The sequence below is a fragment of the Vigna umbellata genome, chromosome 2, assembly GCF_029865625.1.
Source record: "Vigna umbellata cultivar VRB3 chromosome 2, Vumbellata_1.0, whole genome shotgun sequence".
Classification (NCBI taxonomy): Eukaryota; Viridiplantae; Streptophyta; class Magnoliopsida; order Fabales; family Fabaceae; genus Vigna; species Vigna umbellata.
Genome location: NC_142166.1, coordinates 6273965 through 6300787, shown reverse-complemented (window position 1 = coordinate 6300787; position 26823 = coordinate 6273965). Strand labels below are relative to the sequence as shown.

General features: G+C 27.4%; 1 protein-coding gene across 1 annotated transcript; it reads right to left on the bottom strand.

Annotated features, from left to right (window-relative positions):
• Positions 1-227: 227 nt before the first annotated feature.
• Positions 228-2670, bottom strand: LOC124829272 (protein TIFY 10A-like). The gene is made up of 5 exons (XM_047302747.2): positions 2335-2670; positions 1668-1824; positions 1137-1435; positions 977-1034; positions 228-612 (listed from the first exon to the last, which is right to left on the bottom strand). The coding sequence occupies exons 1-5, from the start codon at positions 2498-2500 to the stop codon at positions 519-521; spliced, it is 774 nt and encodes a 257-aa protein (XP_047158703.1). The 5' UTR covers positions 2501-2670; the 3' UTR covers positions 228-518.
• Positions 2671-26823: the final 24153 nt, after the last annotated feature.

The window sequence follows — 26823 nt, the reverse complement described above, 5'->3', positions numbered from 1 at the left end:
TACTATTGCTCCTGCTTTTACACGTCTCAATGTTTGGTTTAGTTTGTCTTTAATGTTTGGTTTAATTTGACCAAATATTTAATTTTATTCCAAAGACAAAAATAAACTTATAATCATCATGTAAATCTAAATAAAACCGTTTTGAACTAATCACATCAAAGTCGATTGGCCACAAGTTCAAAGATAAATTGATTTAGTATTTCCTGATGAGAAAAATTAGAAAAAGATTAATCTTAATATAACAATGAATATATTGAATCACTGTAATTAGAGCAGCAACAACTAACAAATAGTTAGATCTAGGACATAGCCCAACAGAGCCGAAATTACTATGACAAACAAAGCAAAAAGCCCATAAAGCATTGTAAAACATTACAAAAAAGAAAAAGTAATAATGCTACCTAGTCAGGAAAAAAACATAACCAGAAACTTAGTGAAAGGTTCTGGCAAAAAACTTCTGACTGGTTAACATTTTCACAACAAAAATATGCTTAAAATTATATATTCTGTAGCTGCTCTCAGATTTTAGGTGAAGTAGCATTCAACCCAAGCCATGGCAAGGACTCAGCTGATGGCCCGTTCGGTACTTGATATGGAGCTTTGGAAGCAATTCTGTAAAACAACAGAAGGAAACATTATTGACTGAACAAAAACAAAAGGGTTGCAATTCCACTAATAATATCTATATTATCAAGACAAAAGAAAAAGAAAAACCAGATCTGCAAAGGGTAAATGGAGATTTCTCTTTTTCAAACAAGGAAAAATGAAAAGAATTCACATCTGGGCTAGCTTGTGAATAAATTTATTTGATTTTAAGTTTGCCCACAACTGCAGGATTGTGCTTTGGTTCAACTTATTTAAAACAAAAATGAATGATTTTTGAAAAAATGGAAAGATTATTGTTTCCCTAAAATATTCCTATACTAAACATGCACAAGATGTTTAAAGTTTTCTTTGTTTGGGTGAAAGTGCATACCTATCCTTTCTCTTCAAAAGAAACCGGTGGAGTGAAGCTTTTCTAGCAATTGGTGGATCTGCTCAAAAAGGAAATTCATGATTAGAAAACAAAATAATCCATATAACAAAATTGAATAAAAATATTCATCTCAAAAGTATTAATGATCTTAAGAAATTACCACAAACAACAGGCCTGGATGATGGTTGAGAGTGTTCAAGGATGGAGTTGGTAATAGTCACAGTGGGAATAATTGGAGCACTTGAATCAGCAGAAGTTCTGACCAAATTAGGAGGAAATGAAGGTTGGCTCTGTGTGTAAGTGAAAACAGAATTGTTCTGGCTCTGTGGCTTCCCTCTAGCATAGGACATGATCTCATTTGCTTTATCAGCAGGAAAATCATCAAACACAACAACTTGTCCTCCATAAAAGATTGTCATCTGAGCAGTCTTAGCAACCTTGCTCACAGACTTAATTGCACTGCACACCATGAGTTAATACAAAAATTGTCACATACTAGTTTAAAGGCAATTTTTCTAGTGAACAAACAGCCATAAAAGAAATTGGAGATTTAAATAGCATATCTAAAGGGTGGAAGCAGTTATGAATTGGTATGCAGTCATTGCTCATTAATATTCTTCAACACCAAGTTGGAACAAAAGGTTACTGTTAATTGACTTGGCAACAAATTAAAGAAGCAAAAGCAACCAACCTGGAATTAATCAAGGTTGGAATCTCCTCTGAAGGACGATAGGAAGCTTGTGGAGAGAGCAAATCCATAGCTGTCAGGTTCTTTGGTGTAACGTTGTTTTCCTTGGTAGGAAACAAGTTCATAGTTGTAGCAGATTGACAAGAAGTCTCAGGTGACCCTGTAAAAAATTTCACATCAGAAAAGAAAAAAGGAAATCTCCAAAACATGCAAAATATCTGACAATTAATCTTGTTTTCAAACAAAAGAGAACACTAAAATCAAACCCTTTTCTTCACTTTTTCTCATTCAAATAAGTGGGGCAAATTTGGAGTCATGAGTTAGATCTAGGAATTTCAAAAGACATGTAGAGCAATAAATTAGCAACAAAGCTAGATACCTGAGAATTGAGAGAGAAATTCAAGCCTAAAACTAAAAAATGTTTCAATTCATAAAAAAAAATAATAAAAAAAATTGAAAGACCGATTCCTAAAGATATATTTATCTCAAAACAAACCAAGATGAAAGGAATAAGCAATTGAGTACCCATCAAGATTCCAAATGTTTCCCTTCCTACACTTTCTACAGAACTAAGCAACACCCAAAACTTTCGCTGAAATTGCACATAGAAAAACCCAAAAGAAAAAAAGAAAGAGAAAAAAAAACATTTCCATAGTTTAAGGAGGCGTACCACATGGTTCAGCGTTGCATGTCATACCGAGGGTGAGATCTCCAAAGCTACCCTTCTCCTTGATGTATTGACTCAACAGACTGCAAGTTTGAGAGAAGCTTGACTTCTCCGGCGACTTGGCCGATTTCTGGCCGGAAAATTCAGAGTACTCCGACGAGCTGGACATGATTAATTGAATCTACTCAGAAAGAGAAACACAAGTTTTCGGTGAGAGAGAGAGAGAGAGAGAGAGAAAGAGAAGCAGAGAACGCGTGGTTTGACGGTGAGGGTCGTTGGATTACGAAGGAAGAGTCCGAAGATGTAATGATAATCTTTGTCTCCGCCCCTTCATCTTATATATATAAATCAATGATAACCAATTTCAATAGCTCCAATAAAATAATAATAGTATTATTATTATTTAAATTTTGAATAAGGAGGTGGAAGATTGGAGCACGAGGAATATGTGGGGTTTTTCGAAAGCGGTTCTTTTCTTTTCTTGCCGCTGTCTGCTCCCATGTCATACGGTTCCATTTGTTGTGATTTTCCCAAAGTCTCCCTCATAAATTTTTTTTTATTCTTGTCCATAATTATTTATTTACTTGTTTATTATTATTATTATTAATATTATTAATGTGGTTTTGTATTTTTCTTTCCACCACGTGTTGTTTGCGTCGGTAAACTAAACGGCGACGAAACGGTTACGTTTGCGCTCCGTTTAGATTTGTTTTTTACGACTGCGTTTTTCACTACCTTAAATGCGCCCACGTTTTTGGTTTTATCTTTTCACGTTTAACTCATTCATTCTTTTACGAACTGTTCATACCATTGATAATTAATGCTTTTGCTTAAATATCACGCGCTTTGGATCATTTAAATATCTTCTTTTTACATATCTTTTTATTATATTTATAACTAACTTATTAATTTAACTATATATAATAAATTATCCGGCTGTTACTTTCATGAAAGTTACAAAATACGCTGGTTATTATATTATAATATTAATACACAAAATTCAGTTTTTCACTGATTTTTATTGTTTCAATATAAAATTTTATTAATTATTTTTATTTTATTGATTGTTATAATTATTAAATTATTAATTTAGTTTTCTTATTATTGTAAAAAAGTGGCACACAGCACCTGTTTTTACCAATTGTTTTACAAATAGTATTGTTGTATACGGACAAAAATCTATTATTATCGCGTTTGTCTGTTATTTTATTTTATTAAAATAATATAGAATTTAAAATACGTAACGTTGCAAGAATAAATTAAAAATATTTTTTAAAAGTATTTTATTCATATTTTTATTATATATATATATATATATATATATATATATATATATATATATATAATTATCTTAGCCTCGCAATTGCACGACGAGTTTAATTATTTTACTTTTGTGTATTTAGTTGGGTGTAGAGACACATAAAAAAGAAAAACAAATTAGACAACAAACTTAGGAGTAAACATATACATGATTATTCTACAACCAAACATGTGAAGAAGTTGGTGCTAACATTAGATTCAAAATGAAATAATAAACAAGAGTTCTTTATGAATAAATACTTTAAAATATAAATATGTAGTTTTTAAAATAAATATGTAATTTTATTAAAAATTATATATTATCATGTATGAAATATTTTTTTGTTATTTATGTGTATGTGTCAATAAAAAATATGATATAGGAATGACCTTTTAATTTTTTGGAAAAAAATGAAACTTAATTAGCTTTATAAATCTTTGATATAAGTTAAAATTTAGGAATTCAAACAGATTTGATGAAACCTACAAAATCAGTTTGTATTTATAGAATCGTGGCAGATCCCAAACGTGAAAGACGTGTCACCAGAACGCAGAGGGATATCATCATGAACACAACTTCGTGATTAGACTAATTCCATTTCGAGAAAAATTATAAGTTTTCACGATTAAAATTTGTTGATGATAGTGCTGGATTATTAATGATCTGTTTTGTAAATGGTAAAAATTGTTATTTTTGTTTGTGTTACGCACAGGATAAATATTTCTAAATATGTAAATTATAGGGATTAATATTTGAGTCTATAATTGTTTTTCAACTATTAGTTTTGAATCTTTTACTTGTTAACTCTTTTAATATTTATCATGCCAATGTTAAGAGATTATATAAATAAATTAACATTCCGATAACTTAATTGATTTAGTAGTTTCACTTTAGTTACGTGTAACATATTAAATCACTAGTAAAAAAAATAACGTATAACGTCACGCGTTTAATATTCAATTATTGAAAAATCAAAATAAAAAATGAGTGGTTACATTTTTGTAAATAAATGCAATTATTAAACGTTGTTTAGAATTATAATTCGACCTAAAAAGATATAAAACATCGAATGACTTTTAAATTCGACGTCAAAAGGTTAGTGAATTCAATAAAAATTTGAGCGGGAGATTTTCATTCACTTTATCTTAACGCGCGCGATACCCTCTCATCTTCTCAAACTTTTCTCGAACGAAAGTTTGACGCACATGTAATATTTCTTTCATTTGATACAAATGCATGTTAATTAATTACTTTATGTATGATTTTTGTTTGTTCTAACCGATAATTTTCGTGTTCTTGTTCTTCAAAGGCGCATTCTACTTTCTCTCTATGTGACCAAACTTTGTTCCGACAAACCCTCATTTTGAAGGTTAGTTTTCGTTTTCGTTTTTGTTTTGAAGAACTTATTTGTTGAACTTGTTTGTTGTTGGTTATTATTGTTTGTGGTTGATACTACACTACACATTCATAGTTCATGCTTTATAAAATACGAAACACTGGAATTTTTTGTGTCTCCTGATATGGCGTCGTTGGCGAATTCGCCATTAAAAGCCCAAAATATTTGACGTTGTACGTGATTTTTGTACTAGTGAATAACAAGTTAATATGAAAGTAGTGTCAAAATTATATGTGGTATTAAAGTTTTTAGTTTGTTTTAATGGTCGACTTAGACGGTTGTGATAACTTTAATACCATAGCTATAACAATGATGGTTAAGTAAAGGTCAATGTATAAGGGAAAATATATTATATGTAAAATACTTATTCTTGAGGTGGTGTTAAGCTATCTCAAAAAGAGAATTAAGGGGTGTTAAGTTTACTTAAAAATATGAATTAAAAAAAGACCCATCCAATTAATAATTTGAGAGATCAAATTAAATCAATATATCTTAGAAACCATATATCAAAATTTAAGGTTAATCTAATGGTTAACAAGGTGGGAATTGAAGATGACTCAAAAATAGAACTAAGGTTATGTTGAGCTCTCTAAAAAATACGAAACTAAATTTTCTAATCACAAACCTCCCATTAATAATTCAAGAAGTCAAGTTGAATTAATATATCTTAGGAAGCATATCTCAAAAATTTAGGTTAGTCAAACGGTTAAGTAGGTGGGAATTGAGATTTTACCAAAATGACTTGGAAATCAAGTTAAGGTGGTGTTGAGCTTCCTAAAAAATATGAAGTTAATTTCTATAATCACGTACATCCATTTAATAATCTAAGTAGTCAAATTGAATCAATATGTATTAGGAACCATATATCAAAATTTTAGGTTAATCTAACGGCTAACTAGGTGGCATTTGTGATTTTACCAAGTTGATTCAAAAACATAAATAAAGTGGTGATAAGTTCATTCGAAAATGAGAAATTTATTTCTTTAAACATAGACATCCAATTAATAATCTGAGCGATCAAAGTGAATTAATATATCTTATGAACCATCTATCAAAATTTCAGGTTAATATAACGGTTAATTAGGTGAAATTTAAGATTTTACCAAGATTACTCAAAAATAGAAAATAAAGATGTGATTCGTTCACTAAAAAATGTAAAATTAATTTTTCTAAGCACAAACATCAAATTAATCATTTTTATCAATTATGAACCACATACCAAAATTTCTGGTTAATCTAACAATAAACAAGGTGGACATTGAGGTTTTACCGAGGTAACTCAAAAAGTAAAAAACAAAGAAAACATAGACAAGAAAATAAAAATTCCACAAGTGGACAAGATAGCTTCCCTTGCTAAAACTTAATATGCTCATATGTCATATATTCAAATTTTTCATCCTAAAACATATAATTATCATGCATAAAGAAAAGAGTTAGCTCCCCTATCTCTTTTCGAGTATTTTCCTTCAATTTCCAAGACAAACTCCAAGCTCTCCTTCACTTCCCTTGTTTCCTTGCTCTTTTCCTATCTTGCACCAAGTATAGTTTGTCCAAAAAGACTCCTTCTCAAAAATTCATGTTGTCTCATTCTATCAAAACTCATGTTGCTGCTTCTCCATTTATAGCCAGGATTCCATTTGTACATGATTTCTATGAGTCCCAGTTTTCCTCATTTTATACATGAATTTATGGAAGGGAAGCTCACCACACCTTAGTTTTCTGTAGGAGGTTTGGAAAATGTGTTTGTTGGTCTCCAAGGTGCCCTACCAATTCATGGGTCTTATAGTAGGTTTCACTCATTTCACATTTATGTAACTTTAATAGAATTCACCATATTCACCATACTGATTTAAAACATTTCATAATTGATAAAAATCATTAAACCAACTTATTAATATATAAAATGTATTTACAAAGCCTTCATGAGAAAAAAAACACTTAAACTTTTGAAAGATAAAAACACTTCATCAACTAGGAGGATCTATATAATACAAAAGTTATATATCTAAGCAACTACTACTCTTTCTTAACAATCATAAACAGGCATATTGCTTTAACTTTTTCATATGTATTATTCTCTACTCATGTATAACATACAATCATTGTAGATGAACAAACCACAACATAACTTGGGAGTACCTAGCGGTCCGAAGGTAGTGTTTGGTGCTCTGAACCTCTTGTGATCACTATCTAGTTTTCACAAATGACATCCAGGAGTTGTGGTATCACTCAATACTATATCAAACTTTTAACTCTCAATTTGATTTGAGTAGGTTGTCCAACTTGACTATCTATACACACCAATTCCTTTTTAGTTTAAAATATCTTGTTTTAGTTCAAAATAACCTTGAGATAGATCAAATTAGACAGTCTTAACCAATTCAAACCAGTTGCACAAAAAACAAAAATTAATTCAGCCAAAACATCAAGTCAAAACAATCACATAACAATTTAATACACACTTTTAGCTTCTAACCTAACATACTATATGTCCAATCTTACAGAACCACATTATCACATATCAATATACTACACAAATTTTCAATCAATCAAACCAAATCACTCACTTTCATTTGTGTTACATATAACATATCTATTCCAATTTCAATCATCTAAAAATACAATTTTAAAATATTTTCTACACATTCGATTATAACAGTTTAGCAACACATATAGATCACAACTCATTGTACAACAATATATACTTTTAAATTTTAAACTAGCTTTCTTTATTTGAATATACACCTAAACTTCAAAAAGTGTTCTCCCGATACTCTACTCTCACAAACTCCATAAACTCTATCTCACTCAGGTTGCTCTATATAAACATAGAAAATTTTGATAAATGATCTTGACATATCCTAACAATTTTAACTAAACTAATATTCACCTTGAACATTTAAACGTGACATCCAAAACATTCCACATGCAATATATTTATTAAAAGATCAAAAAGGTTATACAAGATAAACTTATTATATTTAAGATTTTGATTGGATAAAATGATACACTTCAAGATGAAAGGTTTTATAACATACTCCAATCTTGAACTACTTCAATCTTCAAACAATTGAAGAATAGAGTCACAAATCTAGAAAAAAAATATAGATAAGTTTAGAAAAAAATTAAAAATATAATATTTTTATAAATGAATTTTTTAATAGAAAATTTAATTACAATTTCATCCTTTTATTATTAAAATAATTTAATATTAATTTTTTTAAATCATTAATACTCTTAAATCATTTTTCAAGTTTTCACAAAGAAATCCAATTTATAAAAAAACAAAACGTGATTGTAATGTCAAGACTTTAGATTATGTGACAAATCACTGCAATATGAGCATTATTATTGTGTGATTAATTAACATTATTCCTTAATACTAGAAAAGAAAAAAACATAAAAGATTAAAGATTTAAGATTTGTCAAAGAGAACAAATTAATAAGAACTAAAACCAATCCAAAAAATGTGTAGACTAAAAAGATAGTTAATCTTAAATTATATTATAGATAAAATTTGTGATAAATAAACATATAAATTGCTTTACACTTACCATAAATAAATTACATGCGATACAAAAAGAAAATTTGCAGAAGATGATGTTAATATTAATGTTTTAAGATTGAATTTATGCTTTTAGCTGATTAAGAATATTTTTTTATCGTAAACTTAGAAAATATTTTTTTAAACATTCATATTTTTCACGCGAGTTTAATTTGTATAAATATTGAAAAAGAAATGTGTGGGATATGATACTTTATTAAAGTATAGCCCCACATAAAGATACTACGATTATTGTAGATTTATATACTTTCACTACATAAAATATCTTATCACCAATTCCAATTATTATAGGCTTATACATTTTCACTATGTAGAAGACTTTTTTTTTTTTAAAAAAAAGAAAGAAAGAAATACAGTCAATTTAGGAACATATGCATTTCCCTCGGTACTTTTATTTTGACAGCTTATCCGAGAAGTGAAAACTATCCTCAATGTGAATTTTGGGACAATTTTTACCTATGGTTGTTAAAAAAATCCATAAAGATATTGAGAATTAAAATGGTTAAAATAATCAACTCATGAAAAAAAAATTCTTCTTCGAGATAACACTTTAAAAGCTTATAAATTAGTTTGATCAATTTATAAATTATTTTGATAAAAATAATTTTTTAATATTTATTTTAATATAAATCAAATATATGTATGATTGAATATGTTTTTCATATATCATTAATATTTTTCATCTAAATTTCAGGCTTTCAGTTATTCAACTCTTAGTTTATATATATATATATATATATATATATATATATATATATATATATATATATATATATATGTATATATATATATATATATATATGTATATATATATATATATGTATATATATATATATGTATATATATATATATAAATATATATTGATGCTTGTGGGGTTCAAAAATGAAGTTTTATGTTAGTGATGAAAACAAATCTATTTCTATATCTACATGCATATAATAAGAGTTTTTTTACATTTTATTTTCCCCTTCTCTGGAATTTTTTTACCACACATAAAAATCAATTAGTACATTTATATTTTATTATTTTATTTTATATAATTATATTAAACATAGCTATAAATTTGATATTATGTTAACACCATAATAATTAAATTATTTATACCATTTTTTATAAACAGCACATTAATATAGTTTCTTATAAATAAAAACTAAATTAATTAACTTATCAACAATAATTTTCCTCACGAAAAATATGCAAAATCCAAACTTCTCATATATATCTTCTTTATAATAGCTTTTAATTAATAATATAATATATACGTTAAAAAATCTTTTTAAATTTGAATTATACATAAATATTTATTTGAATATAGGAATCCCAAAGTTTGAAGGCAAATGTGTTCTAGATAAAGAATTAAATAATCCAATTAAGTGTGCTAGCTTTTATTTGCAAACTCATATATTGTCCACATTCAATCCATACAATTGTTTCAATGGAAGTTAGGTTACAATATACAATTGTTTCAATGTAGTATTATATTGTCACGCGCAATTGACTATTCTTCTCTTCATTAAATCATGACTATGCACTTGTAATTAGTATTAGTTAATTGTATATAAAAACTATATTATTTCCATTCCAAGATTTCTGACATAAAGTTCTTATTATAATTTTCTTTTAAGAATTTTACTATGTTATATTTTTTTCCGATCTTATGACATTTTCTGCTTATTTTAAACGTCCTTACTTTTAATAATTATTCATTGAACTAATTGATTAAAAGTGACTTCTAAAATAAAAATTGTATACTTTTCGTACAAATGGCAATACTATTGAAATCTTAGACATTAAAATAAAAGAATTTTAAAAAATAATTATCTTAAATTTATAACGTCATGAAAGGACTAACATTATTATTTTACTATTCTGAGTCACGTGTCCACAAATATGCGACAGTGCCTAGAAGGTTACTACACGAAATTTCGCTGTAGCTCTCTGTCTTGACTTCTCGTATTATTCTCATATTTTACTGATAAACAAACAAGACCTAACTTGAGAATGCTTCGTATATAACATTAAAGTTCGACATTTTACATTGATCAATTCAAAATGGGTCGGCATCTATTATATAGAATGAAAAAGTCAAATATTGTAAAATAAAAAGGTTGGTAAATGCGGTCCAGTGAGACGGATAAGAAAATAGTATAGTATATAAAGAACTTTGACTATTCAACTATCTGCAACACATGTTTAAAACAAGTTCATGTGATAGCTACCAGTGAAATAGTTGTAGAGAAATAGAAAGAAATATTAAGAAAATAACTTTATTGTTATATTATTTTATTTGTTTTTTTATCAATTATTTATTATTATACTACATGATTGTCTGATCATCTCAGGTAGAACAGTCCAAACGATTAAACACTTTGTAAATACAATCATACTGATTATTCCGATATCGAACGATTGAAACATACAAAATAAACGATCACCTTTCAGAATAATTAAACCTAATGTTAATTAATTTACCACAAAATATGATTAATATTAATTGGATCAGACCATCAGTGATTCAAATTCATTTTAAAACCTATGAAATACGAGTTTGATCGAAAGAAATTTCATAATAAACAATATAAAGACAAACATTCACTCAAGACATAATAAACCAATAATATTGACCCATAAGCAAAACAATTATTATTATTATTATTATTTTATTATGATAAACTATATTTGAAAATTGTTTTGGAAACAAACTCACATAATCAATTATATGATCCGTACTAATTATAAGGTTAAATATAATTTAAAAACATAAAGTAATTAACTGAACCCTTTTCCCTCCTTTCTTTTCCTCTCCCTTTTGTTTTACTAAGTTACAACTTCGCAGAAAGATGCACGACAACTTCTCCGCATAATTGGCTTAGCTGTTTTTGGTAAACTGTATTTCAGTTCAATGCTTCAAAATTCATTTTTTTTGTCTCTACAGTTAGTTTCCTCAGTGATAGACGAAAGTAATATATTTACTCAGCAAAATGTAGCTTAATAAAATATCTTTATTTTTAACTTTGAGATTTTTACCGATCAGTTGTCATTCAATTTTCCAAAATTTATTCTACATGTCTATAAATATAGATTGAATTTTATTTTACTTAATCAACTACATTTATTATTTTTTTGAACCTAATCTAAATGGCACTAAATTTAAATTGAATTTATTTTGTCAATTAAATTAAATTTAATAAAATTGATCTAATATATTAGACATATTATACATGAATTATGATAACTTAATTCAGAACAATTCGTAATTCGAGTTTAGTTCATTCAATTTAACATTGAACATAATTGATTTAAGTCTAACCATACTCAAATCAATTTAACTTGATTTAAGTCTAAATCGATTCGAATTAACTTTTTGATTTAAATCGACTTGTTAATTTTTCATAAATTTAAATCTAAACTAATTCATCTCAACCTTTAAAAATATTATTTCAACTCGACTTTCTCATCGTACTAATTTTATTAAGCTTCCAAAGTGGATAACTCTCTTCATATACTATTAAAAAGAACTACGATGAAAAGAAAATTGAATGGCTTTTACTTTTATAATTTTAACAAACATGAAGAAAAGATTTTACAATAAATATATATATATATATATATAATACATATCCTATGAACAAATGTTATTATTGTTATGAGAGGAAAATATAAACATTTAACTAAGTATAAATAATATGAATTATTAATACACAAAAGTATCATGTTGAATGTTATCAAGCTCGTTCCTTAAAGTTATAAATGATTATTTGATGAAAGAGTCAAATTTAACATGTGATTTTCATTTTGAAAAGAAACTATAATGTTTTATAAGATGACAATATTTTGTCATCTAATTTTCTGTTAAAATGTGGTTTTATAAAAATTTATATATCCTAATAGTAATTAATTAAGCTAATCAAGAAGGAGTTTGACTTATTCAATAGAACTTCAGTATGTCACATATAAGAGAGGATACGAAAAATTCAACAGTTGTTTGACTGATTCAATAGACTGCTTAAATCAAATCATAGTGTATCAATTATTGGAATTTATATCAGAAAATTGTTGAATGAGTGTCCTTACTTTAAGTGGGTAAATGTAGGAAAGAGAAATAAAAAGACAACGCGACGTCCCAACAATTAATGAAAAATAAAATTTTAAGATTTTCACAAGAAAAAAAAATAAATTGAACTGAAAATGGTTGAGTTGTTTATCCATTATTTCAAATTATTTTTTACGTTACCTTATTTATCAACTCTTTATAATTTGTCATTTCATTATTTATTACTAATATAATTAATATTTATTTTTTATTTTCTGGTAAATATTTTACACATTATAGAATATTTTTAGTTGATGAAAAAATAAATTTAAATTGAAATTATATATAACAATAAATAAATATATATATATATATATATATATATATATTATTAAATGATGGCCAAATCATTTAACTTACAAAACAAATTATCAAACATTTTAAAATTAATAACAGAAAATTCATTTAACAAGTCATTCTTTTATCCACTATATTTTTTAACTACTACAATAATCACAATATACAGTGACAAATTCGTTGTGATTAAAACATTTACCAAAAGTTATACATCATAATAAAAAAAATTGTAGTGAAACAAAATTAACAAGCCATTCAATTCAAAACATTTTTAGGGTTTTGATTTCAGGGAGAGAAAATATGTTTATAATATTTTAAATTCAAGTTTTAATTTATTAAAATCTAATCATAAAATGGTTATAATTTTTCAAATATAATATTGTGTTATTTAATTTATACCACAAATTTGGACCAACAATGCAAAAATAAAGACATAATTGACTATATAATATTGCATATTACTTTTCAAGCTTAGTTTGTATGTTCAACTAGATGATCAATTTGTGAGATTTTTAAGCATAAACAATTATGATCCTTAGGTAATAAATTATAGTCTTCTACATGGATGTATTCAATATTTATGTCTTTTGGTTATCTTGGTTAAGCATATTGAGGACTGAGTATTATTAACACTGCACACCAATTATAGTCATCCAAATAACAACTATAAGTTATATTTTCATTGTGTGAGCCACCTTGTTCTTTAACTATCAGTTAATTTATATAAGTACTTAAATAACATTTATTTCTTTCACTCTATTACTCGGTTTGTTGTTAATAAATAAACAAATATATATAGGATACATTCATATTTATTTACTAAAATAATTTAACTCTAACATCTCTATCATAGAGATATTTTTCTTTTCATATTTAAAACATTAATTAAAATATACAATGAAATAGAATAAATAGTTAAAGATGGAAATAGAGGGTCTTCATCCAATTTAGGATGTGTGAGGTTGGTGTAAAAGAATTCTTTTAAAGATTTTAGAAAGGATATTTCTGTAAATGTATAGAGAACTTTGAACTCGGTTCTGACATGTTATCCATATTGGACCGATATGCATAATCCAAAATCATATTAGGACACCGTTTACCGCCGATCACCGATCACCGATAACCATTCATTACAATAATAAAATTAAAAAAAACAATATTTTCTTTTATTATAGAAAAAGAAGGAGTAGAAACACACTTTCCTAGATAAATGAGAAAACAGTATTTCATTAAAGATATATAAATTCGTAAACCTACCAATGCAACTTCTCGTGTTTGATGTTACTGTTTCCTTTATTCATTAAATATGTTCCAAATTTAGCACGTTTTATTTTACTGTCTTTTGAAGCTCACAATGCTAGATATAGGTTTAACTATTTCTATTTAATGTGATGAGTTGATAACAAACTCATGGTTACTGTCTTAATTTAATACTCACTTTTCTAAAATAATTATATTAATCATGGATATTATTTTTCAAATATTATTTTTAGGAGATTCCAAAAAATAAGTTAAACTCATTGATTGAGATTGAATAAAAAAGATAAAAAAGAGTAAATTCCTACAATTTTTTTTTATTACTTGAAATTAAAGTGTGTATTGTTTTAATATTTGATAATGTCATAATTTTAAATTATAATTATTAAATATTCATCACTTACATATGGTAAAGTACATGTATTAGATTGTTAAGATTCTTTGAGTGCACAACCATGCACATGGTTGAAATACTTGTGTAAGTGTATTATTTGAATAAAATAAACAAACACATTTCATACTCACTAGATATTAAGAACAAATATAGAAACAACTTTATACATTTAGAATAAATATACTCAGATACATATTCAAGCTCAACATTTTCCTATTAATAAATACTATATAACTTACCAAGCGAGAATAAGTTACTTTCAATAACAAGTAGTAAAACTTTTGTATGAATATGAAAAAAATTCAACTGAAAAATGTTAATATCTAAATTGATTTTATATGAACATGCACGAATGGTCAAGATTCCTATTTTGCTTCAGCGTTAATTGTGACAGTGGTGATCATTTCATAGTGAAGACAATTGAGACTTTTTTTTCGATGAAAACTTTTTTGTTTGCTCTACTTTAACGTACTTCTAAAGGTGACATATCTCAACTCTTCCATAGTGTGTTCAAGGTTTTGATGGCATTAACAATGTTTCTTTTCATCAATGTTCCTTAGGGTTGGTTTCTTCTTGATCGGAACAGGAGATCCGCACTTAACGTCTCATCCACGATTCTTTCCCTTAACGCGTTCAGAGGGGTGTACTGGTTAAACTTAGACTCCCAGGAGAGGTCCTTGGGCCTAGACTCGTCCCCTTTATCTCCTCCACCAATCGATTTCTTCTCATCCTTCCTTTCTCCATCAGAGGCTACAACTTCCTCCTGTTGTCTCTTCTGAAAAGTGCATATGTCCTCGATGTGCATAAACTTGATGGCGTAACACATAGGCTATCCGCAAACATCCCTCGTTTAAGGTTATCGACAAGTTATTATACCATGTGACTTATAACATGTTAAATATAAATATAAGTGTCCATAGAAAGTAAAATTTTAAGGTTATTACAAGTCTGGAGACGAGCCCGTTCCCATTTCTATACCCACTCTAATACTTATCTCGTCTTATTTAAATTAGTAAAATATCTACAGTTTATTTTATATATATATATATATATATATATATATATAACTTTTCTTATTACATTTTTTCTTTTAATTGTTTGACTTGTTTTATACTTATAAAATTTACTTACATCTTTAAAATATTTTTTCTCTTATTAAAACAAATTTCATTATCCTAAATAGTTCACTTAAGGACTTTTCATTTTTTTTCATATTTTTAATTATATATATATATATTTTAAATTTCGTTGAATTATATATCAAATTATTTCTAACAAGATACATATTTAATAATATTTGTTTATTTTATGTTTATTTAGTACTTTAATATGAAATATATACCAATATGAAGATGGATACAATTCATTATCAAACTAGGATAAGATAAAAATGTTTATCTATTAAATATAAATATGTAAATACGAAGATAGGGATAAGGTTTTTCTTTAAAAATAAATATGAAAGAAATAATGAAATTTATTACCATCTCGCTGCAATGAAATTCCTCCGTGAAATTTAATGTAAAATGATCATAATCAATTTAAAACAAACAACCAATTTAGTATAACGTGTGAAGGAGACAATATTACCATCTTAATGCTAAATAAAATCACTAAGAGGTTAAATGTCTTTTTCTTGAAAATGGGAAAAAAGTTATTTATTAGAAACATGAGGACCAAATTCATATTGTTATTTAAAACAAGTTTTGAAATGTTAATTTATCGAATTATTTAAAACCATCGTAACTACTCATGATGTTGGACAATAGCATAACAAAACTCATTCACATTACTAAGAGAAGAGTAGAGTGCTACGAATTTGAAAGTGAAAAGTCGACAATGAAATTCCGTGTGGAAAATGAGGAGACAAGGAAAGTTCTAGGATAGGATGCGCGCATTACACACCACTTCACGCAACCGCAGAATAAAATAACACGTGGCAAGACCAAACGGCTTTTCAGAACGCGCAGTTTTATTTACGTTTTTATCGGTATCTTCATTATATATTTTATTATAATTTATATATTTAATAATTTATGTTCTTTTTTAAGAGAATAATCATAATTTATTGAGGAGTGGTTGGAGCATGTGGTTTGCAAGGAGTGTTGAATTTTGTAAAAGAATTATGGAGTCACGGGTTAAGACTGAGTCATTCTAAAGAACAATGAAGAACTTTGTCTCTATTCTCTTTTTAATTTTTTTTTATTTTAAATCATTTTACCCTTTACAAAATTATAACATAAATAAAACCTTCTATTACGATGACTAGAAATTAAACATTCTCAATATAAAAAATGGATTTGATAGAAAATGTTTTGGTTTTGAACGCTTTGTTCCAAGTTGGGACAGGGCAACCTCAATTTAACATTATTAATTCTTGATTTGAATTGGGTGGTGTCCTTTTGTTTACTCTTTTCACCCATCCACGTGAAATTCATGACTTTTTTTTAATCTTCTTTTGGTGTTATGCGTGACATTCATAACCGCTACAGATGCTCCTTTACTCTTTATAAAACAAACATTGCAACGTCATTACACCCACTTCCATGTTTGTATTTTCTTTTTCACCATTGCTAAACTTTTCATGCTTCTCACCTCTTCAATTTTCTGTTGTGTTAAGCAATATAATATAACATTGAAATAACTAATAAAGAAGCGAGAAACCCGGTTAAGATAGTATAGTATTTGTTCCAAGGAATTTTTACATCTCTCAATATGGCTGCTGTCAAATGATACTCATCATTGTTAGTTAAATTTCAGATCAAGATTACGATTTTCAAAGACTTATAAAACTATATAAATCGTCAAACCACAAAATTTTACTTTCTATATAATATATATATTAATCGAGCTTTATTTTAATTAAAACTTATTCAATTAAGAAAGTAAAGATGTAACATATGAAAGTGAATTTGGAAAAAAATAAATGTTAAATTTTAATTACATTCATTTTTATTTAAATGTTGTTGTTGTAGTTGACAACACATATAATATAATAAACATTAAATTATATTTACTTTAAATGAAATTTATTCTTTTACTTAGGTTTAAATTTTATAAATAATAAATCTGTTTGGGTTAAATATGTTTTTAGTTTCTTGACTATCAAACGATTTTGGGTTTAGTCCCTATTTGGAAGTTTTGTTCATTTTAGTCCTCTTAGTTTTGAAACTCTTATAATTAGTCCTTAAAATTGAACGGCGTTAACTTTTATTTGTTGTGGCAAACGACGAGCCCACGTGTGCCACGTTTTTTTTTCTCTTTTACTCTTCAATGGAGAAGCGTCCACCGCGTCTAACACTGTGCCGCAACTGTGCCGCCACCACCCACACCGTTAATGCCGCAAAGCCTTAACGAACTGCGAGTTGCCGTCACACGCATAACCATCATGGTCGCTGCAAAGCCGTCGCGAATGCGCCATAACCACCATCTCCAGGAAGCTTCAACCTCCAGAAACCTGCAAAAGAAGAACTCAGATCGCGAGCAACGACGTTTCTCACACGCAACCTCAGGCTGCCATCAACAACGGTGAGTTCAACGCAGAAACCTAAACAGAGAAACCAAGATCCCAATTCAGGTACCCTAATTGCGAATCCATCTTCTCGCGCAACCTCCATTTCATTTGCGGTGCAAAAGCTTTCCCTTCACGCATAGAGCCAACACAAACCTGCAAGGAAACCAAAGAAGCAAAAACAAAAATCAGATCAGGAATTCCTCCCTAAACTATGTGAAGTCACCGTGAAGGAGAGGGAGAAACCTTGTTCTCCCACCAGAAGCAACATTCCCCCAAAATCAGAAACCCTAATTTTTTGGGTAGTGATCTTTAAGATTAAAATTGTGTGTCTGTTGGTTAAAGACTATGAATGTGAATATTTGTGGGATAATTCTTTTATTTGTTTTATCTAAATGGTTTGTTTCCTTTTACTTCCATAACATCATCATGATAACTCAAGCAGTGTTTGGGAAGGAGAAAGGGGAGTTTCAGGTGACCGACACCGACATTGCCAACTTCGAACAGAGCACGAAGCTCCGAGACAATAACGTTGGCCAAAACAGAAAGCTCTTGGCCGAGGAGAGCAATGCTGGTGGTGGTGATGGTGTTGTCTGGCCGGATGGATTTCTTCTACTAACAGGAGGCTGCTTCAGGCAACGGCAGTGAAGGCCGATGTGGTGGTGGCTGTCGGAGGCGGTGGACGCTGCTCCATTGAAGAGTAAAAGAGAAAAAAAAGAGTGGCACACGGTGGCATCACACATGAGCTTGCCGTTTGCCACATTAAATAAAAGTTAACGTCGTTCAATTTTAAGGACTAATTATAAGAGTTTCAAAACTAAGAGGATTAAAATGAACAAAACTTTCGAATAGGGACTAAACCCAAAATCACTTGATAGTTAAGGGACTAAAAACATATTTAACCCAATCTGATTTACCAAAAAGTAAAAATATTGTATTTATGCTGTTATTTGCAACAACAAAAATTCACTTATTACTTGTTCTATTAATTTTCTAATACTCATTTAAAAAATATTTACATATATTTTAAAACCATAGGTATATGTAGATATACGCATATATTTAAAAAATATTTTATAAATTCTAATATAAAATTATAAAATAATATCTAATATAATATAAATTAAATATAGATATAAATTTAATTTTAATTAAATTTAATTCAATAAAATATAAATTAATTTTAATTTTAATTTAATTTAATTTAATAAAATATAAATTAAATTTTAATAGATTTTAGTTGGTACGGTTAATATGATATCTGTATCTAATTCATTTATAAACCGAAATTAAAATATCAACTATATGTTACTCACATACACTAATTATCCATTATGAATTTTATTTGTAAATATTTGTCGACACGAGTATTTTTTTTATTCTTAATATAGTGTGATATTAGAAATGAAAATTTGTGTAAAATCATAATATTTTACGATATTTTGAGTTAAATATATTGGTTTTAATAATAAAGATAGTAATGATATATATTTTCCTTGAATGATGGAAAACGAGAGAGAATGAAAAACAAATTAAGATGATTTAAAGTTTAAAAAAGTGAATTTAAGTTTAATTATTTTTATAAAATTGGATAGAACATTTAATGAAGTAGATAAAAAAGACTAAAAATAAATAAGTGTAAAGCAATTTAATTAATAACTTTGTTAATTTATTATTATTATTATTGTTATTATTATTAAAAAATAAAAAAATAATCCGTTATGTTATGTATGTAACTAGTCTTTTAAAACAATAATTTTTCAATAATATAATCAATTATATGTGCAATATAATTATACATCTTTACCTATAAGTCATACATTTACATAATTTTTCTTCTTATAAATCTGATTGTTAAGGTTATTATATTTTCACCTATAAGTCATACATTAATTTTGTTTTCTTACCCATAATTTTATTTTTTTAAGGTTTTTTAAGATATTTTTTACTTTGAAGATTATTGACTCTTTCCTAATTTTATCTTATGAAGATACTGAAAGTAAATTGAGAAAGAAAAATGTTTATAAACTATATATTTGACATCAACTGCTCTTAAGTTATGATAATTTAAAATAAACCAAGAAATAGTAACTTCAAAACAAATGTACTATAAAATATTTAGGTTAAATAGCAATTTATTCCTTTTTTATTCATTAGTTATAAGTTTGTATCTTCTTAATTTTTGTGATTTTTTTAACCATAAGAAAATTCCCTAATTTTAGAAATCCATTGTATTGTATGCGTTTTATTTATTTTATTTTGGTGTAATTCAACTTCAAATATAACATATTCAATTGAGACACCATTAAAAACTATTTAATTACTTAAGATGTGAAAAAATAAAAATTGAAAATTGAGAGTTTTCCCTGCTACATCTATAAATGAAAAGTCAAACCTACCACTTAAAACATTATATGCTGCACCATATTAAGTATATAGTTTCACGTCACGTTCACAAAATTTAAATATTATAATATTCAATGCAGTGACCTACATTTCAAATATATAAAGAGGGAGAGAGATTCTCTCAGGTGATTTTTTTTTAAATAATAATGTATGAATAATAAGTTCTACATTATCATAACTATTTTAAGAATTAATTTCATAGAAAATTCTTCAAAGTCATTCTATTGATATTTTTTATTGGCCAATTATGCAAAACTAAACCTATATATTAGTTTAGCAAAATAAAGTTTTAGAGAATTATTCTCACGTCAGTAAACAACTAAAAAAGAGATATATAATTAAAGGATGCACACATGAATTAAAGAGGTTCTTCAAAACAAGTTCGACAAATAATAATTAAATACTCTAATGGTACATGCATGCGTGATTTATGGTTAAGAAATTATTAAACAACAACGCGTCATTTATGGTTAAGAAATTCTTAAAACAACAGGCGTCTTTTGTTTCAATGATAACTTTGTGTTAACCAATGCTTCTTATAAAAAACTAATTAACCACCGCAAATAATAAAACAATAATAAAACACGAAGTACAATATTAATAGTCATTTCTTAAACAGAATCATTCTAGCTTGAATGTATATCTATTTTACAAAATAAATTAACAAACCATGAAGCAAAACATCATAGTTCACTAAGAATTTCAATTGCTATAAGATGTGAGTTTGGTTCATGAGTAGTTTTAGTTTTATTTTGTAATTTTCTAAAAATATGATGAATTATAGAACATAAACATCTATAGCAATATTAGTTCCTATGCAAACAACTAATCAAATGACTATAATATATTATGACTAATTACATGTTTTATCCATTCTATTTCCAACATTTTTCTGTAACCTTTTTATTTTATCTAGAACTCTTATAGCTCTTTATATACTTTCTATGCACCTTATTATTACTTTTAAATTATGAGTGTTATAACATGTTTGTGAAGTTTAACTTATAAGTATGTTGAACATAATAGTTTTATTTTCATATTCTCAACTCAACACTTATACATAAGATTAGTTTATTCAATACATACTTCATTTTGAATTAAGTTTATGTATATATTACAATATCCAAAGTTTTAATCTTGAAATTGATAATATGATTTAATGTTTCTAATTTATTATTAATTAAGATTAAAAAATTTCAAAGTATTTTAAGTTGACGTGGTTAAACTAATTTTCAAAAAATTTTATCAACATATTAATAAATTTATCAAACTCTAAAATAAATAATACTTCAAATACGATATCAATAAAACTCACTAGTGCAAAAACAGCGTATAACGTCACGCGTTCAACGTCCAACTATTGAATAGCCAACGTTAAAAATGACCAATGACATTTTTGTAAATAAATGTAATTGTAGAACGTCGAAGCCCCCATTGAATTCGACGTTCTATGATGGTAATTATTTAAACCGGCATATCATTCTCTTTCTTCTTTCTTTTAAGGTGTTTCATTTAAAACAATATATTTTCATTGAGAACACTCTAATTGTGAAATATGAGATCTTGCCGTTAACATATTGTGAATTTCAGAACTATGCAGATATGTTTCTCTTTTTTTTTTATAACAAATTAATTAAAAATAAGTAATTTTATTTTAATATTGATTTCTTTAAGCTAAAGTAATGAATCATAACAAGTATAACTAATACTAATACTAATACTACTACTAATACTACTACTAATAATAATAATAAACGTTCATCTATACACTAGTACAAAATTAGTCTTTTAACACGCTTGATAGGCTTTGTTTAGATAAAACTATAACATAAAATGAGTGATGACATTTTTGTGAATTTCGCAAACATATAGGTCTTATTTCTAAAAAAAACGAAGTCATATATACTTTTTTGACATAGTTAACAAATAACCGAAGCATAAAAGTTCACAAAATTTTCAAAATATTTTAAAACTTTTTTTTAAAAAAGGAATATGGATTCAGTTATACAACTAACCAAAGCTATATGTTGATTTTGCTTTAGTTGTAACATGAACGTCACTGTCACTGCTTCGACGTTGCCAACCTTTTCGTTCGTCATTGTCACCATTGTGCCACACATTCATTTGTTATTCGGTTTCGTCGTTCTTCTTCTCCGTCGTGGTAAGCGCGATGCTTTTCATTTTTTTATGCATTTTTTTACTAACGTTTGTTCCTGAGACTAATATATGTTATTTGTGTCCAAGTACTACATCTTTCTGATGGAATTGTGGACCTTTCCAAAATGCAATTAGTTGCATCCTTCTGCAGTATTGTCTACTTTTCACACTCCTAGATTCTTATTATTATCTTTAAAATTTATTTTTAAAAAGAGCCTATAATTTTATAATAGGTTATTTTTTTTATGTTGAATATGTGATTAATTGTATGCTTAAATATATTGTTGAATTGAGTTAGCCTTAGTTTCCCGTTTGAGATTCAATACAAAAATTATTTATTATCTCTAAGTTTGAAGAAATGTACTTTTTAAAAAATGAATATAAGAGTTTGCAGTACTAATAATTTATAAATATTGAATCTTCAATTGTTAGTTGGGATATTTAAGAAGATTAATCACTTATAATAGTTTATTACTGTATATAAATTTTAATATAAATGTTTTAAAATTCATGAATATTTGCAACTGTGTTTTGTATTGATCTTTGGGTGCATATTTGATTGTGGTTTATAATCACCTTCATTTTGTGTAACGTGAAGACCAATGCGAAATGTTGATAAAATTTTGTGAAATTTAAGATATGTTGTTTAAAATTGATATGTACAATAAACTAAATAAAGTGAATCTTATTGAATGAGACATGATCAAACCTTGAATACAAAAACAATCAAAGTGATCATTCAATATTACTAAAATTGTGTGAACAATTTCAGTATATATACGTATAGATTGAGATTAGACTAATTCATCATGCATCAGTGCTAGGTATGTGAAATGAGTAAGAGAGTTTATATAATTTGTGCAACATAATAACGGTAAAGTGATGAAGCGAAGTTTAGATGTCCTTGTGTCAACTGTTTGAATAGAGAAATTTGAACACAATCAAACTTAGGGAACATATTATATATTGGTATAAGCAAGATGTCTTAGGGCTTATGTCGAAGATAAATGTGTTGAGAGAATATGGTAGTTTTCTTTGTTGGAACAATGGTAAGCATCACAAACATCAATATTATCATTGGTAATGTACTAATATTTAGATCGCAAAACTTGTAATCTATACTATTATTCGGATGTCCTAGGTGAGAATGCCTTATGTTACGAATAGGAATATTACAAGAATTATTTTAACATAAACAATTGAAGGTGCAGAAAAATGTATAAACTGCCTCGAGGTTTAATCAAACCAATCCTCTCTTTGGTTTGAACATCTTGTGTCTCAAGACCAGAAGAAGATAAAATGAGATGACAATTGAAATTGGTGATAGTCTTGGATACTAATAAGATTAAAAATGACAGTACCAAAATAATGAGCTTTGATGATGTGTGCATTATGTAAAGTAATGGAAATAAGATGAATTTTATTAGGGCTGGGCAAACTGAATTGCACTGAATTATATTGATGAAAACTGTATTGAACTACAAACTATTTCTTTTGAACTGAACTAAACTTAAAAGTAGTTCAGATAAACTGAACTGAACTTCTTAAACTATAGTAAAAACTAAACTGCACTGCTAACTACACAAAATTTAACTGATAAGGTTTAAGTTTTCCTGCATTCCTTACTTTGGATTCTCATTCAAAGCCCTTTGTCGTTGCCTGTCAATTGAACTCAAACAGAGATAACTCTGAAGAAAGAAGAAAGAGTGCTGGTTGTAGTACAATGGCTGCCAATGCAAAATTCAGGAAATGGGAGAAATTGGCTTCGGCCTCGTTGGTGGCCGCCATTATTGCCTTCAACTCTGACATGTCTGCCCTTGCTGATCTCAACAAATTTGAGGCTGAAATGAGGGGTGAATTTTGGATAGGATCGGTTGCACAATCTAGTTATGTAGATCTCAGGTTGGTTTATTTCATTCCATTTTATCTTTGCGGATTCATAAATAACACTTTCGGACTAAGTTTTAGGCAAAAACGAAACTGAATTATCTTCGCTAATTGTTTTGCAGGAAAGCCGTGCATGTGAATGAAAATTTCAGAGATAATTTTTTATTGCAATTGACCATGCGTTATAAAGAAATTAGAAATGAACATGATGCAATTTCGCGGTTGCAGATGATACAATGGACAAAATCAGTGTTAATAAGACAAGCAGTTCATACAATTAACTGCACTAAACTGATATAAAGTTCAGTTTTTCTAACTGAACTAAAAAATAGTTTAATTAGTTTCTAATATACATCAGTTTAGTTTTTTTTAAGTATATTATAATATAAATAACTGTAATTTAGTACAGTTTATTAAACTATCTCCAGCGCTAAATTTTATGATATGAGGAGAAATTATCTAAAGAAATGCATATGTGGTCTGTTGCTCTAGAATCTAAAATTTAAAGATTAATCCTAGTTTAAGAAAAATAGAAACAATATTACTTATCGTGGACTGCAAGCTGTCACAAACTCAGCTTGATTGATTTGGGCCTTGGGAACTCGATCATTGGATTATTTGAACAAAGGATTTGATACTGTTGTGAAGTGAGACTTGTGAGTTGAAGTTGATTATGGTGTGAAATCGTTGTCTTCTTACAAAACAGTGTTGTGAACATGTCTACTTTGTTGTTGTGAAACTTATGTCTAGGGAGTATCCGTGTTTTTTATAACAGATATTGATAATATGACCATATTTGTTACAAAATTTATTTTCTTGATCGACGTGAAACATTCAAAATTAATTACAAAATTTCATTTTCTTTAACACGTGAAGAAATGATAAGATGATGAGATAATAACCATCACAGTATAACCTCAATTGACAAATATAAAACTTGCTATTACTCAAATTTATGAAAAAATTAAATATTAATCAGTGTAGAAAAAGTCTACAAAATTTTATTTATAGAAAAAATAATTTTGAACTTTTATTATTTTTTGAAGATACATAGTTGAGAAGGTGATGTGAAACCCTAGAAGATCCCAAGTAATAGATTATCTGCAAATGGACTGAGTCCACTGGATGGTTGTGTGGAGAGGGAATTTAATTAGGTCAACTTGAAACAAAGCCAGAATAGGGTGCCGTCTATGTTGGGTTGGTTTAGGTGTTGGCAGCCACAACCACAACGCAACCAAGTCAAAGGCTGTAGTTTCAATCAACATTGCATTTTGCATCACGTGCCAATTATCATCTATTGACTTTTAACACATGCTATATCAAACCCTTCTTTAATCTTATCTTCAAAACTAATCATAACTCTCACTCAACTACTTCCTTCGATTGGAAGCCACCAGAATATACAAATACCCTCCTAAAAACATTTTCTTACTATGTCTTTCTACAGAACAAGTCCTTCCTAGAATCTTGTATCATGTGCAACTTCTTATATCCCTCATGTCTACCTTTTATAATATTTTATTTGTGGAAAATTTCCTTAATTTTTAAATATGTTTAATGGCAAAAGTATCTTCTTTTAGTTAAATAATTAACAAATTAAAGTTTTTAAAACTTATAAGAATATTTGATTAGTTAAAATTAAAAAAAGGTCAAATTTAATTTTAAAAAAATAGATTTAAAATTTTCGTAGTTTCTTATTCCACAAATTTATTTATCTTTTTTACATTTTTTAGTTCGATCACAGTTAGTATAACATAAATTCAACTTTAGTAATTAAACTAGTTTTAAAAAAATAACAATTAGTCTCTAAATTGACCTCTAATTAAGAAATTGGTTTCTAAACATATTTTTAGTCACTAAAATTTATCATTATTTAAGAATTTTCTTGTATATTTTGATAATTATTTTTTAGTTGATATTATTACGTTCATTAGGGAGACACAAACATCAATGAAATCTGAGTTCAACCATATAAAGAATCGACATCACTCTCTACCTAAAACCTTAAGACAATGAATTAATGAGTCTTTCATCTGTATAAGGTGTTCTACTTTCTCATTTCTATCCAATGTAGAATTTAGACTCACAATTGCATTCACAACAATTTGCACCACTGAACTATTAAGTTTTCTATTTGGTGTGATAATTAAATCCAAATAAAAGAAATTAATAAACTGAAACTGTCTTATGTAAATTAAAATAAAAAATTCAACTTTAACATTTTTTTT